Below are 19,184 nucleotides of genomic sequence, written 5' to 3'. Positions count from 1 at the left end.
TTGGGGTTGTGTGGTTGGGCACTCAATCCAGCATCACCACCTAGCTATGTCAAATCTTTCAAGTAACTCTTGCTTGGTCTGGCCACATTCGTAGTTAGGTTTAGCCATATTCGTAGTTAGCCCTAAGTTTGAAAGTCGCGCCATTTGTACAACCGTCGGTTTAATTCACGGTTCAGATTATAACTCCTAATTCCGGATTACAGAATTCTTAAAATAATCTAATTCCTTCCTTTTCCTTCCATCCAGATAAAACCTTTCTAATATTTCTGGTTTTGTGTATACTCTCGAATCTTCAATACATTCCTGCAGGTACTCTTCCTTCCCTTACTTCCTTCCTTCCTCCTCCTCCCTCTCCCTCTCTTTATGTTATTTCTATTTTTTTCATTTGATATGGTAAAATCTAGGGTTCTTTTGTTATTTCATGATCTGTCTCTTTCTCTCTTTTATCTTGTTAGTGTTCAATTAAGGGTTTATATCTCCTCCTCCTCCGTATTTGAAAACCCTTTGCTTCCGTTAATCTCAAAACCCGTATTTGAAAACCCTTTGCTTCGGTTAATCACAAAACCCTAGGAATTGACTCGTCGTCTCCATTAGTGGTGATTTATGTTGGAGCCATAAGAATCACTGATTTTAGAAAGAGGGATTCATTCTTGGATTGGGATTGTGTGTGGGATGACTTAAATCTACAAAAAAAATTGTGGGTTTTGGGACAAATTTACATTTTGTGAAGTGATATGAGTTTTTGAATATGACAAATGGAATGGATAACCAGAAGAAACTAGCTTGGATTAGGATTATGTTTGGTAAATTACTTCATTTTGATAATCATCAATGGTGCTTGTTAAGATTTATGCTAATATTAATAACGGAAACGACATTCTGAGGTTCCTGTACTCTAGTCTCTAGTCAAGTAGCTGTTTGAGATATTTTGTCCTGCACCATGTTAGTATTTCATTTGCCCAATGCTTTCTTTGGATAGATATTAAGAAGTATATCTAATGTAGTCCCTTCATGACCACACTGGAATTTTCAATTCTTTAGTAAAAAAATGTTGCTCAAGGGGGAGTATAGTTTGTGTACTTGATTGTTGCTTTCGTAGTTTCTTACTTTCATCTTTAGGCTGATTGTTTTTCGTCTTTGTGTCATGAATACACAATTGAGCATGAACCTATTAGGAGACTGCAAAAAGGAATATTGGGTTTGACATAGCTTAATTAGGAATCGTCTTAAACTTGAACATCAGTGGCTAATTTGTCTTACTATCTTTTAATAAAAGCAGGAACTACAATAAAAGAACTCTTTGCTGTTTTTTTTTTTTTTAATTTTCTGTTGAACAAAGACTCTAGGACTCAAAAATCATAAGGTGTTTTACATTTTTTGATGATCCTTAATTGAATTTCCCTAGGTTCAAGTGAGAAGACCCAAAATTAATGCGATATTTCTCTAATTTGTGGTAATGTCATCTTATCTGTAACAGCTATAATGGCCAGCTTCCCAGATGATATCATGATGGACATCCTTGCTAGGTTGCCTGTGAAGTCGATCTTACGATTCAGGTGTGTAAACAAGGCGTGGTGCAAGTTGTTGAAAGACCGCAAGTTTGTTCAAAAGCACCTAAACCATACTACCAAAAAGAACAAATTCAGTCTTTTGGTTAATTCTGGTAAGGACATCTACACCATGAGTTATGATCCAACATCTTCTATACTTGATCGTCCCGTGAAAACTAACTTCTCTGTAAGGTCCAAAAGTGGAATTGCGGTTTTTGGGTATTGTAATGGCTTGGTTTGCATAAGTTCTGGCGGGTCAAAAGTTCTATTCCCTTGGAACCCGGCCACTCAGGAGTATAAGAAATTACCCATTCCAGAACTTCGTTTCCCCCGCCCGCACAGTTGCCAAATTGACTACGGACTTGGCTATGATGACAAGAGTGATGATTTCAAAGTGGTTTTTGTAGCATCTTATAGACACATACCTAGGATTGAGGTTCATATCCATAAATTAAGATGTGACTCGTGGAGATACATTGGCGAATTCCCGTATGATCTCTCTCAAGATTCAAGGATGTCTGATATAGCTCGTGTGCCTGTTAATGGAGCTCTTCACTGGATAGCAGTTACTGATAGTGACGACCTTGACTGCGAAGCTATTATATATTTTGACTTTGAGAAAGTGACTTTCGTAAGCATGCCATTGCCTAAGATTCCAAATCCCTTGGATGTTGACACCTTCGATTATACAAAATATGTCCGAAGACTGTGCGTGTTAGGAGGTTCTCTTTGTTTAATGTGTTCTAATCCAGAGGCTTCTAGCGATGTGTGGCAGTTGGACAGCGAAACAAGAAATTCTTGGACCAAACTTTTCACTGTCGACCAACAAAAGCTTTCTGGATGCGTTTCAGACTTGATGCCCTTATGGTCTTTTGAAAATGGTAGGGTTGTATTAGGATTGGAGATGAGGTATGCTGGTTTGCATTTGATCCTGTATGACCCAAAGGATGAATCAAGTGAACATCTCAGGCCTTTTCAGGTTGCAAGGGGGCGTTTATTAAGTATCTCTGCCTATGTAGAGAGCTTAGTGTCCCTTAATTCAGGTACTTATTTATGGCAAGGACAGGTGGAATGCTCTAAAGAAGAAGACGGTTATTACTTAAACGGTTATTCCGATGAAGAACACATTGGTGAAGACTCGGAAGATGATGATGACTTGGAAGAAGAAGAAGACGAACAAGAAGAAGCACAAGAAGATACTGAGAGCAGCAAAAAGAAACGAGAAGAAGATGATAAAGAAATACTAAACGATATTCGGAAGATGTTCACGACTTTAAAGAAACCTAAGATGTGAGAATCTCAAGCACTTCTTTTTTAACTAAAGAACAGGCAGTAGATGTGTTCTTATAATTATCAGATTGGGGACACTCTTCTGATAATTATAAGATATTACCCAGTCTTTTTTTTGGTAGTTTTACTTCTCCAGTTTTTCTAGATACTTATTTGAAGAAGTTAAACATGAAGTCATTTTGTTATATCGTTTTTACTTTTTTCTCTACCATTCAAGTGTTATGTTTTCCGTGGGAATATGGCCAGCCCCAAGCAAGAATTACTTGAAAGATTGACATAGCTAGGTGGTGCTGCTGGATTGAGTGCCCAACTACTATTCCAAACGTTAGCTTTAATTGCAGAGCCTGCCTGTGGTGCCAACCACTTTGCTTAAGCTGCTTATAGGCTAGAAAAGACAGCTGTATTCTGTATGTGGATGCATCTTGCCAAATGAATTTTGGCACAACCCACACCCAAAGTGGCATCCTTTAATACCAACCCAGCACTGTTAGTTGCACAAATATAGCAGTTTCCCGTTACTTGAAGTCAAATAATAATGACCAGTTTTACCCTCACATAACAGCACTAAAATTAGGGCTGCACATGGTTCGGTTTTCATCGGTTTTTGGAAAAAATTAAACCGAAACCAAACTATTCGGTTTCCAATAATGAAAACCAATGAAACCATTAAGGTAGTTCGGTTTTGCTCGGTTCGGTTCCAACTCGGTTTTGTATAAAACCATTCGGTTTTTGGTTAACCAGCTAAGTCACTGAAATTTTTTATATCTGTCAGTCTCACAAAAATGACGGGCAAATTTTTCTGAACCTGTCACTCAAGTTTCAAATACATCAAATGTTCCAACTTCCAATACATATTGATAAAACATTAAATTTCAAAGAGTCTAGTTTCTCCTTAATAACAAAAACGAAAAAACATCAAAAAATCATAATCATAACTGACTACACATCTTTAGATGGAAAATCAACATAGAGATCTCATTCCTAAAAGGGTCGACAGGAAATAGTTTGTTACAGTGAATACACTTTGCATGTGTAGAAATTGGGTATTCCACAGGAGGTTGTAATGGTAACCTGCACGTACACAAACTCGAGTTAAATATGAACTTCTCAATCATGATCAGTGCACTGGTACATAATGACAATGTAACTAAGAACATCAAGATTAGCAACCGCTATGGTAGAGAAGCACTAAACAATAAGCATTCGTTTAGCTGGAATTGAGGATGATCCTTTTACTGGAATATGCATTTCTAACGTGAATGTTACATTATCACCTCAACCAATGAAACTAAGTAAAGTAAAGTACCAAGATCCAAAACTCAAATCCCCCTCTCTAATTAGTCTCAAATTTCACACTAGTACCAAGATAATGTAAGGAAGATTAAACTGAAAAACAGTTTAATCTTCAAAGAAAAGTTGCCCAAACTAAAGTAAAAGAGGTTTGACAAAAAAGAATAGATAGTAAATTTTGTGAAGGACTCAACAATAGAAGAAAGAAACAAGTAACCTTTGCAGCTTTAAAGTAAAGCAACAAAACCCAACTGAGTTTTCAGAATCCAATAAACACTAAAACGAAAAAAGAAAGAAAGAAAAGATGATATCAAGCAGAAGGGCATATAATCTTCGTCTTCTCTAGACTACCCACCACCACCACTACTACTACTAATATCACCACCACCTCCTCTCTTTACTTTTTAATCAGATTATTAAGGCTTATGTGATCAGTCATGTTAAAAAACAAATGCACCTAATAGACAAGAAAGTAAACCTTTCAGAGCACAAAGCAGAACCCATAAGTTACAAGTAAAGTAAGCCCTGAACATTCATAACATTTGACTAAGATGATCTACCTTCAAAGGAAATGGCATGAGTTTAAGCTATTTTGGTGTAAAGGAGAGTACTCACATTATTGACAGTTCATTGTTTCAACTTGGCTATGCATATGCTTAAACAAATCTAAGTTTTATTCTAAAAAAAATATCAACTGCTAAAACTACAAACTAGATAAACTTACCGCTAACCCGTTAAATCATTTATAATCAACTTCACGATAACAAAGTTGAATCTTCTTCTTCTTCATCATCTATGTCAATGCGGATGAACTTAGAAGTTGCAAGGGAACCTAAAAATTCTGCAAGAAATTACATCAATAAGTGACAAACAGTGAGTAGAGAAAATAACAAATCAGAATTTTACAAAAGTGAGTATAGAAAATACCTGAAACATCTTCAGCATCATCAGTTCCTAAGGTGTTTGGATCAAGATCAACCGGTGTCCGTAACCAGCTTTGCGTGCAAATCAACGCCTCAACTGTCTTAGGCAGCAGTGAACTTCGATATGAATCAATAACTCGCCTTCCAGTACTAAAGGAAGATTCCGAGGCAACAAAAGAGACTGGTATGGCTAGTATATCTCTCGCCATGTGTGATAATACAGGATACCTTGTACTATTAGTCCTCCACCAACCTAAAATTTCATCTTCTCCTTTTCAGCTTCGTACAAATTTAATACACCCCGCGAAATGGTCATACGAGAAGGGATCTTGAATCTGGATTCAAGTACCCTACAAAGTTCCTTGAACCCTTCTCCTTCAACCACTCTAAACGGCTGCTCATCTAAAATCACAAATAAAATCACTTCCTTTGTACATGCATCTTGATTAAAAGTTGCCGCAACCAATTTTCCTTCTTCTCCTAGCCTAGCCGGTTGAAAATCAAGAGTTTGATGTCCTTTTTCCTCCTTGGGCTTCTTTTTACATATCTTCAAATGATTATTCATACCACCTGTCCCATACTTGGTACCCTGAGCTGCAATCTTTGTCTTACAGTGGCGACATTTTGCATATTTCGAAGGCTTGGGGTCCATATCAAAGTGGTTCCACACATCAGAACGTTTCTTTCCCTTTGGTTCTGTCACTTCTGTGTCATCTTCAGTTGCATCTTCAGGGGTTTTACGCTTATTGCTATGTGTTTCTGTCACTGTTATGCCAGCTTCAGTTGCATCTCTATCTGCACTAGCATCTCCAGCAACACTAGCATCTTTAGCAGCACTTGCACCTCCAGCTGAATTTGCACCTCCATCTGAACTTGCATTAGGTGGAGGTCGAGGTGGACGCTTATTAGAAGAAACAGAGGCATTAGGTGTTGAACTGGATCCTCGCATTGTCAAAAGGAGAGTCTGCAATGTGATAAACCATACATTTAATCTGAATTAACTTGTAAAATTTATTAAAAATTAAGCAAAACTCACTGCGTAAATCAACCTAAATGACCTTAATTTGAAATCCCCAATTTTTTTCAATTTTACAAACCCTAATATCATAATTAAAATCATAATATCAAAATCATTTCAAATGATACACACAAATACACAATCGCAATACCTTTATCAAAATCAGTTCAAATAAAACCCCAAATTCCCACAAAATCTGTACATAAACATGACAACAATCACAACCAAACTACTTGCAGAGATCCCTGTAAATCAAGAATAAAGGTACAAAAATCAAACAAAACAAAAAATTAAAAAAAAAAAACTTAATCAGTAATTTCAATAGCAGATTCAAAACCCCCAAATCTCCATTTCTAGTAAAAAAAATTTAAAGGAATCTGAAACAAAACCCAGATCTACAAAGTTTCAAAAAGAAATCAAACCTGGAAGACACCAGAAGTAGGAGTAATCAAAGAGAAGTTGGATTGAACAGCACCAGAAGAATCACGAGAAAGAGCTTCCTGAACCAATTTCCTCTCCAAATCATAAGCAGTCGAGTCGAGAAGAGCTTTCTGATATCTACGACTACGAAAGAAGAGAAGACTCAGTCGAGTCGAGTGATGTAAGTTATTAGGGTTCAATATCCCCATCCACGGCCTAAAATCATTTAATCCTATGGTCACTATTAATCGGTTAACCAATTGGTTATTGGTTCGGTTTTATCTCAAAACCTAAACCGAAACCGATGTTGTCGGTTATCTGAAACTGACAACCATTAATGAACCATAGGAATATGGTTATGGTTCGGTTCGGTTAAAAAAATTCGGTTCCGATTATGGTTATGGTTATGGTTATGGTTCGGTTTTGTACAGCCCTAACTAAAATGCAAACTGTACAAGGGTATACAGGTAAAAATAATTCTGCTCAGTTCGTCGGAGATCAGTGTTTTATCGTCTAGTTATATCTACCCACCACCATCTCTCTTCTCTTCTTACTCAAAATGCTTTTTTCCTTCCCTTCCATTATCACTCAAGATCATCTCTGTTATGGGCAAGTTTTTTTTTCCCCTTCCTTCCATTATCAGTTATTTTTTGCTTGATTTCTTTCTTTCTTTCATTATAAAGCTGCCCTTTTAGTATTTATTCTGTAAAACCTGAGAAACAACAACTTTTTTAGAAATGGGTAGAAAAACAAGTAGAGATTTAGAGAGTGAGTTAACCAGAGCAGAGGAAGAAAGTGAACACTGGAAGGTAACTTGTTTGGTTCTAAGACACCACTACACTGACCTGAAAAACAAGTATATAGAGTGTAAGGAACAACAAGTTAAGAAGAAAGGGTTTGAGGGGGGTTTTGAGAAGAAGAAAGAAATTTCAGAATTAGATGGTGAGGATGCTAATGTGATAGTCTACAAGAGGAGGAGAAAGAATAGAGACATCAAGGAAGATGATGAGCTAAGGGACAAATGTGAGTGTGTTCATCTCAAATGGGAAATTGATGCTTTGAAGTACGAGAAACAAAAAGCAATTGAGGAAATTGAAGGTTTACAAAATGAGTGTTTGGATTTGGAGGTTCAGGGGGACTTACTTAAGATGAGGTGTAAACAATTGATAAAGAAGACAGTGGTTATAGAGAAGGAAGCAAGTGAAAGAGAGAAGAGCCGACAAGAGAGGATTAATTGTCTGGAGAAGGAATGTGTTCAGCTCAATAGAGAGGTTGAGTATTTGAAGTTGGGGAAGAAAAGAGATGCTGGTGAAATTGAGGATTTGAGAATGAAAGTTATGGAATTGGAGATTGAAGAAACCGTCTCGTTGGATCGTGAGTTAACACTGGGAAAAGAATTGGAGGATTGTAGAAACAAGTGCCAAGGTTTGTCTGCAGAGCTAGTACAGAAGGAAACGGAATTGAAGAACCTTCTGGCAATAAACGGCGGTCTTGATCATCAGAGCGAAGAGTACAGGACTAAGTGCACTGGGTTGGAAGAGCATATCAAGGGTTTAATGGGAAAAGGGATTCTGATGTATGATAGGGAGAGGAGTTTACAAGAAAGAATATGTGTCTTGGAGGAGGTTATTGAGAAGCTGGAATCAAAGGAAATAGAGAGGTGTGTTCAGCTCAATACTGAGAACAGGAATTTGGAGAATGGGAACAGAAAAGCTGAAGATGACAAGATTGATAGTTTGACAAAGAGGTTTACGGAGTTGGAGACGCGGCTTTTTTGAAAGTGGAAGAAGAGAATTCAACATTAAGAGGCTTGCGAAACGGAGTGACATGTGAACAAACCTGCAGGGAAGCCGATGGCGCAGTCTGTGTAGCTAATGCGGTTCACCTGACTAGAACTGAAATCAGCCTAAATTCTACTCTTACACCTGCCAGTTGCAAACCTTCTTCCTCACTGCAAGTAAATTCGATGGTGCGCACGCCTCAGGTGTCACTCATATCCTTTTTATCTAGTGCCTTATTTGTATGACTTTTCTTACTGTAGCTTTCGCGCCATTCCATTGTTTCTCTATGTGTTCATGTAGATGCATACATGGTTGGATATTTTACAGTGTCTTGTCTGTGTTTGCATTCATATGGAGCATACCCTGCTGTTAGAGGTCACTTGTTCCTTTTTACTATATTCGAAATGTCTGCCTGAACTACCCTGTTCAACTAAATCTTCAGCGTTAATGAAAAAGAATTCAATGACAAAACCATAGAATTTTCCTGTATATGATAGCATTTAGGATGGGCGATTGTCCGTTATGGAAACATTGAGCTTAGCAAGTGTGCAAGCTGATTATCAAAGAGAACTATACAAAAGAATATCTGAAAACTAAACTGAAAGAAATTTCACTACACCATTAATTGAAAAAGTATGAAAACATTTGTCATTACAAATTGAATGAGGATGAGTTTAAGCAACAGTCATTATTCTGGCATGCTTCTTGAGATTCCAAAACATTCCAATCTCGTCACCAGCTTCTAAACTTATGGCCCTGACAAATTCAGATGAATTTAGTAATGAGTATGTCTAGGGTTGAGTCCCATTTATCCACAGCTTTCCTTTACACTGGTTTAGCCCTTTGGGAACATTCCAAATTCACATTTTCAGTTCCAGTTTGTATTTCTAACTTTGGATTTTTCTTGCAGACTTAGAGCATGTCAACAATCAGTGCAAGTCTGTTGAAGGTGTCAAGGATTACTTTGCAAGTGCATCTGGACACCAAGTAGGTTTTGAGACACAAGGGGCACCAACTATCCGCAAGTGCAGTGGGATACCATCAAGTGAAAATCTAGCTTTGGACAGACAAGAAGATGGTGCAAGGCCATCAACTACATCATCTGTTGAGATTGTCGAGATCGACAGTGACGGAGAAATCGTGGATATCAGCGACGATGAGGAAGATAAGTAAGGAGACTAACATACTCAAGTCAACAGAAGAAGAAAATCGCTTTTCACTTCGCTCTAATGCTGACGACTCTCCTACTACACTTTTGTTTAAACAGAATCAAGTGCTCCCACCTGATCTCTTCTTTATGCTTTGATAATGGCATCATCTTTTGCTACTTTTAGGAAATTTTGCTGGGATGATTCTTGGATAACTTCTTTTTGTAGCCACATTCAAGAACGAGGCAACATGTGTAACTTCTTTTTGTAGTTTAGATTTTAAAATTTGGGTGAGACAGTGAGAGAACTAGACTCATCTGACAGCGTACTTTGAGTTTGACTCACTGTGCCTATTGACTCAATGAATTTACAGATGAAAGGAAAGTAATTAAATTAAATTACATTAAGTATCTGAACTACATTACTTTTCTAGAAGTTAAACCAGTCAAGATACTGATCCGAAGGCGTCTCAGAACAATTAGGCTCAATCCAACTGCAAACTAAGTTCTCCTTCGAATTACCATAATCTTTAGCAGAATGCTTACACCCTAGACAGTGGTACAAACATGTATCAAGAGAATAAAATATAATCCCATCGTCATGCAACCTCGGGAAGTAGATTTTGTTTTCCATTTGCACAGTTGGAGCAATTGCTGATATACTGGATGTATGGCTAATAAACAACATATGCCGCCCCAAATGCTTAACTTCAACCCAAACCATTGCATCGTTGTTCAATCTAAAAATACGAACCCATTTTCCTAATCGGCCTAATAACACACATAAGAGATTACTTTCACACTCCACCAGAAAACTCTTGTAGATAAACTCACATTTAGGCTGGGCTACCATGGCTAGAATTTCCCAACTAGTGCCATTCTCTAATTTAAATACTCCCAAAGTTCCGTTTAAGTCTAAGCAATAGAAAGCTCCGCGGTGGAAAACTGGACTGTTAAAATTTGGCTCGAACCCCAATTTAGTCTTAATGGGAGGTAAATAAATGTTATTGCAGTGATAATTTTTCCAGTCTTCATCTCCACGTCTAATGAAGGTGATTTCAACAGTTTCCTGTACAAATCTATCGATGCCAAAAACTATGCAATCTGAAGAAGTTGGCAAAGATGAGAATGAGATACCTGACAAGTTACAATCATCTGGCAAATCTGGAAGTCCAACAATTGATTTCGACAAGGGGTTGTAGAAGAACAAAGTCTTGTCTTTTAACATGAGCAACCAGACATCTTTGGAGAAGCGGACTGTAGAACCTCTTAACACTTCAGGGATGTGCACGAGGTAATTCTCGTTATTATGCATCGGGCTTACGAAATTGTAGACAGGCTGATCATATTTCGCAAAAAACAGCCACGGTGATAAACCAGTCGTCCGCACAGTCCTAGAAGGAGACCTTCTGAGATTTAACATGGATCGATATTTTTTGCTCACTGCACGCAAATGCATGTATTCTACCGTATGGAGTCGATCCGAAATCAACCTCACCGTATCATCGTTATCCATAAACGAAGGTATTGCTTCTTCAATATGCTCTATTTCAGCATCCTTATCAACACTAGTTACAGTTGCTCTAGTGGCTATCTCTGCTTCCTTTCCCAGCACATGGTTTCTTGTTTTTTTAAAATCGTCAACCCTACAAATAAAGGAATGGATAAGACAGCATTTCAGGGGCACAAGTGAGCACTGTTGGCTGTGATAGTTACAGAGCGAAAAACAAAACATTTAGTAATATAAATGCTAAACAGAAATAAGTGATCACTGTTGGCTGTGATAGTTTACGAAACAAATAAACAGATAAAGAATGTATTGTTCATCAAAGTTACCTTGGTGTTGCAGCACTAATCATCAGCCATTCAGGCGAGGACCATGGGGTTGGTATATCAGGACATGGTAAACAATGTGAGACACTTTTATCTTCCAAATCATACTTGTACAAGCTTATTTCGCCATCCTGTGTAAAATACACAACCCCTGGGAAGACCCAACTCTGAGCCAAGCAAGACAGTTGATTATTGTCCCCAAGAAAGAATACATAGTCATCCAAACTGCTTACTTCCTCCCAAGCCATTGAGGAGAAATCCAACTTTGCTATATCTATGCTGGTTAAAAAGTTTCGATAAACACCTCTTGGAATGTGATATCTATCTATCTTAAAAACTTCACCAAAAGACTCCATAACAACACTTTGACAAGAATAAGCCAATGATCCAGCTACTCTTACGGCACTAACATTGTTATCAGTGGGAATAACTTCGCTTGTCTTGAGGGTTACTTGTTCATCATCACCACTATCAATATCAGAAATTGTGATCTCCAGCAGGCTTTCGCACATTCCCATTATAAATAACTTCCCTTTTAAGGAAAAACATTGACCGAGGTTTGAATGATATCAACAAACACATGTTTTCTCCATTCTTTATCACCAGGACTACAATAAATAAAAAAGTTAGACCCATCATCTCCAATAAGGAAAAACACCATGGAGTCCTTCTCTACATTATCGGCCGCACCGTCATCATCGCTGCTGCTGCTGCTGCTACTGCTACCACTGTTGCTGCTGCTAATGCTATTACTGCTACCACTGCTGCTGCTGCTACACTGAGGAGGTGAAGACAAGACACGATCTATGATAAAATTTGGTTCTGGTTCGATAAAGGGATCTAAATTAGGTAACTTGATAGTTTCTAGTGAAGCAGGATTCCATAGAAAACAATAATTTGGATCATCATCCCAGCGAATAAGAACGACTACCCATCCTTGATGAGATGGTTTCTGCCAAAACTGTTTTTCGCTTAATTCTGGTATGAATTTGTTGACAGGTTTCCTCTTCGTGGGACTACTTATATCATAAAAAGTATGGAACTTACCTTTCTCTTTTCCATGTGGAAAAACAAGCCAAGGTGCGACCTTTGGTGCTGGGGGAAGCTTCCGTTCACTTCTTTTCTGAGCTGATAAAACTGGTTTCTCCATCTGATTGAAATTTTGAAATTGAATTTTTCTTCTTTCAGAAAATTGAAAATGAAAAAAAATTTATGAGAAAATTGAAATTGACAATTTTCAAACCCTGAACTCCTCTTCAACTCTTGAGTTCACAACTTCCAAAGGATTTTATCCAAGCTTCTTTACATAGACGAACTGTTCGGGTTGGAATATGGAATGCTGCCTCTTAAATTGCCCAGAAATAGCCATTTCTGATTCTAGTTCAACACGAATAAGGAAGATACCGGTGATCCAATTCAGATTTTGAAAACTCCAATACCTTTCCGTATTGGATTCATTTAGTGGATTTTATGAATGTGATTTTGTTACTGTTGGTGAAGATGGGAGGGTTAATTTGGTTAATCTTGGTGAATGTATGTGATTTGGTTATATAGATAGCTAGCTAGATATATTTTAAATAGATGATCCAGGTCTGTAGATTGAAATGGCCATGGAGATGAAAAGGGTAACAAAGATGTGGAATTTACTGTGCATGTGATTGGGTTTTTGTGTCCAGCAATGATACAGATCCAGCACCGTTGGGTCCCACCACCCCCTCTCAAACGATTCATTCACGGTTTTTTTTTCACGGTGTATTAATTATTTCTGTTTTGTGTCAATGGTTGGCCAACAGTTGCAAGCTGATTAATAATGTTGTTATTATGAAAAAATTAAAATAATAAAATAATATTTCTTTTTTGAAGCATAAATAAAATAACGTTGTTATGTTTTATTTTAGAATATTTACTATGAAGTACAAAGTTAGGTCATGAAAATGGGATTTTTTTTAATCGGCAGTCTAGTAGCCTTTGGATTATTAAGATATGACATCATCTAACTATGAACTTGACTACAGTTATATACCGTGTTTAATGCAAAGTTAAAATGCGTATTTTTATTAAATATCACAGAAAATTCCAATAACATAATCTCCAGGAACAAGAGCTATGGGATAGACTCTAAAACAGTCTATCCCTATCAAAGTGAAGGAGAGACTAAGTGAAGGAGTACAAATCTAACCGTGTGATAGAGAATTAAAAGTCTACACGGTATAAACAATTGTCCGTTTGAGAGAAAAAAGAAGGGCTTTTAAATAAAGTGACCATCTTTTTGAACTATATTTAAGAATCTGGCCGTTTTTTTTTTGAATGTTTATATAATCTGGCCGATATTGACAATTTCCATCCCGTTTTTTTCAAAAAAATATTTTTAGGTGGTTAACTGTCTACGTGGCAGTTAACCTGGTAGGTAAAAGACAACTTAACCCTCGTCTGAGTTCATACCCAAACTGGGATCTAGTCAACTCGGTGACTCGGATTTTAACGGTCGTCTGAGTTCGTACCCAAACAGTTAACCTGTGAAGAAAATGTGCTTTCTCTGTAACGGTCGGATTTTAACGGTCGGCTTAAGCTTCCTTCATATAAATTAGGCCTTATTGCAGAGAAGAACCCTAGTGTTTCTCCAACTGAACAGATCAAAAACAAACAAAAAAATTGAGACATGAGCCAAAGTGAAGTAAACTCTCCAGGCACCAGTAGCAGCAGCATCAGTAACAAGGTTAGATTCAAAAAAAAACTCTGATTTCATGTTCTATCTGTGACCATGGAAGTCATGATCCAAAGGTATGTCCTTGGATTTATTCCAGATGCAAATATATACCATGTAATGGTGTAAGGCAACTATTGTGTTCAAAAACAAAAGAAACAAATGGAAAAATGTTTTGAAGTGTTCAATTCCAATTTGTCAGTACTTTGAATGGTTTGACGATGCCATGGATCCTGTGAAATGCAAGATGGTGAAATTACCAGTAGAGAATGGATGTTACGCTTGCGGAGTATCTGGTCACTGCTTCAAAAACTGGCCACTACAAAATCAAACCTGCAACAAAGATCACTGCAAATCAAGATGGAGATGAAATTTTGCAAGAATGAACACAACAAGAACATAGCATACCTCACTTGTAGAAATTGTGACGGTTTTAAGTGGGTCTCAGATGAAGTCTTCATTGCTGCAAAAAACAGAATTATGCATTCAAGTTTACAACTTAATGCCATATGTAAGGAACTCAACAATCTGAAAATGTAACCTGTAAATGTACTAATAAACAAACTTCCACTTTTGATTCATCATTAATTCAAGTCTACAAAAGAAAGAAGGGCCCAAGAAAGAAATATTGTCTACTTAGCTTTCTTAAACACAAACACTGTCTTCATAAACACAAAAAACAAAAAACCAAAAAAAAGAACAGATCTCAAATCATTTCTTCTTAGCCTTTCCATTTCCCCTTCCCTTTCGTTGTTTTATGTTCTGAGATACAGATCGAATGCCAAATAAGTTCTGAGAAATGTTATTTCTTGTAGAGGCTGGAGCAGAAGATGGTGCTATAGATGGAAGACTCGTAGGTGTTGTAGAAGCTGGAGTAGAAGATGGTGATATAAATGGCAGACACTTATATTCAAAATTCACTTTCCTAAGAATAAAAGTCTTCTCACCCTCTTTCTTGCTAGCATACACAAATCAAGGACAATCATGTTCTGTTTTAAACCTACACTCAGCCTTTATTCTAGAGGGAACACTTCTATCCAAAATAAATTTACATTTATTAAGAACAAAAAAACCTCTGAGATGTTTCTTAAATGCTTGCTTACTTGCAAATATAGTTTTTACATCAATTTTGCTAGGATCTACTGGAGTAATAACTTCTTATTCAGGGAAAAGATCTACATCATGTACTGACCAAAATCATCATCAAAGTCATCCATGTAAGCAGGTCTATCATCCACATCCTTACCTGCACATTCATGATCAACATCAGTACCATATAATAAGTTATAAATTATAATAAATGAAATCAGTTATAAATGAAATATACCTTTTTCTTTGCTTTTTTCTTCTTCTTCTTCTTCTTCTTCTTCTTCTTCTTCTTCTTCTTCTTCTTTGTCTTCCTGCTCTTCTTCATGTGACCCATACTCAATGTCTTCATCACTGTCATATACTGGAGGAGCTTCTGGATCCTCAATTGGGTGACATTCATCTATTTTGATGTTCTCCATCTGAATATTGTCTACATCTTCAACAAACTTAACTTCATTTGTAGCTTTTACCCAATGTCCAACATCAAATACATCATCATCAAGGTCAATGGCTTTTGGAATTGATCCTCTTTAGCTTGTTGTAGAAAATCAGTGAAACTCAGCTTTCTTGATACATCTTCTACTGACTATGTAAAATTATCCACTATGTTTAGCCTTGGAGATCTTCTAGGTGTAGTTTTCTTACTAACTTTCTTCTCTGGTGTAGTTTTTGGAGTCCCAAACTTTGTACCATTTATCCCCATCCACAAACATATACACCCATCATCATTCACATAAGAATCCTCCCAAAAATCATCAAAATCATCATTATTTAGCAATGGTTGTGCCATACATGGTTCCTTAAACCAATATAAACAATACTTCTCCTTAGACAAATCCAAAGACAATCTAGAATACACCATATACTCAACCTTACTAACTCTGTTTCATCTCTATGACACTCAGGAAATACCAAAGTCTCATTCCTTGGCTCCACATACACACTAATATTCCTCAATTTGAATAGACTGCAACAAAAATAATAAAAAATCAGATAAACAACTACAACACGAAGAAAATGTCTACATTTAAACAAGTATGAAAATTACATGGCATATGAGAAACCACATTCCATTCACATACATCATATATCATATAAATGAAACTTATACTACTTACTCAATACTTTCTGTATTTTAAGCAATTTCACCATGTGACAACATCTAGAAAGTATCAAAATACCACATGAAATAATGGTTTTATCAAGTTTTTAGCACTTACATTGTAAAAGTCAGCAATTACAATCAAACAAAAAAAGATAGGTCAAAAAGATAACAAGAAATACTGTCATGATCAAGTTCAGTATAGAACTCTCCTTTGTACTGCAAATTAAATCCCATATTAGTTAGACAGAAACAAACCCATCAATTCAACACCCACTTAGGTTCAAGGCTCACTCAAGGCATATTAGAAATTACTGATGTTGTCCAATGAACATAACTATTAGTCCTAACTAGATTTCAAAACCTCAAATCAATGTTTATATTTTCCATCATTCTGTTAATGGTTAGAAAAAACAAAATGGCCACTTAGCTAGTCCAAGAATTTTTTTACACCACATAAATAAAGAAGCTCATAAGAATTGTCTAATACAATTAGCAACGAAAAAGAAAGTGAAAGAAAACAGTTACATAAGGAAGAGATCACGATCAAATAAACTCAAATAAACTCTAATTAAGCAATAAATCATACAAACAAACACTCAATCACGAAATTTATAACCTAATTAACCAATAAAGGAACTCATGCATTTCAAATAAACCCTAATTATAAAAGGGGAAAACAGAAACCCTAGAAATACAAATCAATCGATCAATCATTGATTTTCATCATATATTAAGTCACAGGTTACGTTAGTCTCACCTTGATTCAGATTTTTTGAATCCCAGTTTGTACCTCATCTTCACTATATCAAAATCGTCTCTATCTAGATATCCAGAAACCCTAGTCTTCCAATACGATCTGGTTCTTCACTAACATCTACGTCTTCAACTGCTAATGTTTCTTCTCTAATAATCACAAACCCTAGTTTCAGCAGAACAGAACGGAGAGAACGGTGGAGAGAAGAAGGGAAGAAAGAGAATGAACTAAGAGAAATGAAAATTATCTGCAGTTCACGCATCTTTGAATTGGATAAGGGCATGAAGGTAATTTTGCGCACCGATTCAGACTTGTTCAACACCGACGACCGATCTGGTGGGTCCAGGCGTAATATCTAACGGAATGGTCATATTATAAAAGAAGTTGGAATTTTGGCCGGTTTATTAATTATATGGTTTGAAGCTGGTTAGTTTATTAATTTTCCCAAAAAAGAAAGAACAGAAGTAAACATTTAGCCTTGCAGTGATACAGCTGGCATGATGTTATTGGATAGAGCAGCAATAAATCACGTGATATGAGGAAGCAATTTAAGGAATCTACCTTTGTACATCCGACCAAGACATTTTCTTCAGTTTGAAAATTCTCTGTAAATCAGATATGGGGAATCAACATTCATTTGTTTTCCTTTCAGCTTTATACGGCAAACTGAGGGCTGTTTTTCCTATATCATTTTGCATGACAAACTATTAGCCTATAGAGAAGACTTTCAGTCACTCGCTCGATCGAAAGAGTGGGCGATTGAGTTTTGGGTGAAAGGGACTTTCTCTTTAGCCATATGATGACCTAATTTGATTAAATTTGATCAACTCTTTCATTTTGAAAGAGACTCTCAACCCCCATAGCCCTTGCTCTAACGGAATCCTTTTTTTTTTGGTCCGAGAGGGATCTTTCATATCTCTTTTTGTTTTTCGAAATTTGGAATTTTATTCCAAGTATAAACCCTAAATAAGAACCTATGCTCGCAGAAAATAAGAACTCATCCTCGCAGAAAATAAGAACTCATGCTTGCAGAAATAAGATCACAAGCATAAATCTTCTCAATTAATATATTTTATAATATGTAGATGAAGATGTTGAAGAAGTGTCTCTATTTGGTTCATATGTGTAAGAAATATCTCTATTTGAAATTCTTTTTAGTGATGACTTAGAAGAGGTACCCATGCATGCCTTAGATGTTGATAACAATGAATCAATCTCTCTTGGAGTCTCAATACCGAGTCAGTACTATCTTTAAGCAGCTCAGTTGCTCAGCAAAATTCTAAAATTAAGTGTAAAACTAAACGAGGTAAAGAACTTCATGTACTGGATTATTTTTTATCGTACATGTCTCGTTGTTTTTTTTTCACCTTCAAAGTGGCTTCAATTCTTTTGTCCATGAAGTATGTGTATATATATATATATGTAGTATATAGAAACAACTTGTTTGCATAGCTTGGCGCCAGAACTAAAGATATAACAAGATATTAAGAGGTTGTTCGCGCCAGGGATAAAGAAACAGAATAAGCGATATATGAAAAATCAGTTTAAAATACAGCAAATTAGGGGTATCCAATTGTGTTTAAGTTCATAGTTAGATGATGTCGGAAATTAGTAATCCGATGGCTCTGGGGCTGCTAATTCGGTTTTGAACTCGCACTGCGAGTTCAAATTTTTTTTTCCTGAAAATGGTTTTTCAGCCTTTTGGATTTATTTTTTTTGACAATCTAGAGTTAATTGCTTCTTCAATCAGCTCAAACTTTTAGACCAACCGAGAAAATTTGAGAAATCTTGAAATTTACTACTCAGGAAGGGTCGCATTCAACATTTACTAGCATTTGGATCGGCACGAAATTTGGGTCTAGGTTCTGCTCGGAGACCAATTGAAGCAACAAACCAGAAAAATGCATCTTATGTCTAGGGTTCATACATCGCTTAGTGTTTCTTATGGTCCTTATGGAGTTATTGCTACAGTTTCTGAGTCTTTAAGATTTTTTCTTCAAAATGAGTCTTTGAAGTCATTCTGCGAGGCCTGTCATGATCGAAAATGAAGACCCAAAAAATAATGTTTAAAGCAAGGCTGGAGAATATTGTGCGACGAAATCTAAATGTTGCTTTAGAAAGTATCATGGCGCAATAGGAGGAATCTCGGTGCGAGATGAAAAGTTACCGGATTTGATGATATTGGCCGGAAAAAGTTTTGAAGATGCTGAAAATGTGGAAAATCTAGGGCATGGAATAAAAACAATCAGCCTTGAGGAGCAGGACGATGTTTTTTTTAAA

General features: G+C 36.6%; 3 protein-coding genes across 5 annotated transcripts; 2 read left to right on the top strand and 1 right to left on the bottom strand.

Moving 5' to 3' along the window:
- The first annotated feature begins 227 nt into the window (after positions 1 to 227).
- On the top strand, positions 228 to 3,048 carry LOC113317654 (F-box/kelch-repeat protein At3g23880-like). The gene is made up of 2 exons (XM_026565797.1): positions 228 to 309; positions 1,478 to 3,048. The coding sequence occupies exon 2, from the start codon at positions 1,483 to 1,485 to the stop codon at positions 2,842 to 2,844; it is 1,362 nt and encodes a 453-aa protein (XP_026421582.1). The 5' UTR covers positions 228 to 309; positions 1,478 to 1,482; the 3' UTR covers positions 2,845 to 3,048.
- A 3,950-nt stretch (positions 3,049 to 6,998) lies between these two features.
- On the top strand, positions 6,999 to 9,515 carry LOC113318961 (tropomyosin beta chain-like). Its single transcript, XM_026567261.1, has 2 exons — positions 6,999 to 8,475; positions 9,183 to 9,515. The coding sequence occupies exon 1, from the start codon at positions 7,229 to 7,231 to the stop codon at positions 8,267 to 8,269; it is 1,041 nt and encodes a 346-aa protein (XP_026423046.1). The 5' UTR covers positions 6,999 to 7,228; the 3' UTR covers positions 8,270 to 8,475; positions 9,183 to 9,515.
- Positions 9,516 to 9,837: 322 nt separating this feature from the next.
- Positions 9,838 to 12,872, bottom strand: LOC113318960. 3 transcript variants are annotated; one of them, XM_026567259.1, is made up of 3 exons: positions 12,300 to 12,872; positions 11,256 to 12,074; positions 9,838 to 11,065 (listed from the first exon to the last, which is right to left on the bottom strand). In XM_026567259.1, exons 2-3 carry the CDS (start codon positions 11,768 to 11,770, stop codon positions 9,850 to 9,852), a joined length of 1,731 nt encoding a protein of 576 aa, XP_026423044.1. In that variant the 5' UTR covers positions 11,771 to 12,074; positions 12,300 to 12,872; the 3' UTR covers positions 9,838 to 9,849. The 3 variants fall into 3 exon arrangements, with proteins under 3 accessions (XP_026423044.1, XP_026423045.1, XP_026423043.1); XM_026567260.1 differs by having other exon boundaries at positions 11,256 to 12,030; XM_026567258.1 differs by having other exon boundaries at positions 11,256 to 12,402; positions 12,496 to 12,872.
- Between the last annotated feature and the right edge of the window lie 6,312 nt (positions 12,873 to 19,184).

This window comes from Papaver somniferum, chromosome 10 (assembly GCF_003573695.1).
Source record: "Papaver somniferum cultivar HN1 chromosome 10, ASM357369v1, whole genome shotgun sequence".
NCBI classification, from domain to species: Eukaryota; Viridiplantae; Streptophyta; class Magnoliopsida; order Ranunculales; family Papaveraceae; genus Papaver; species Papaver somniferum.
The sequence above is the reverse complement of the archived record's forward strand: the minus strand, read 5'-3'. Positions and strand labels throughout refer to the sequence as shown.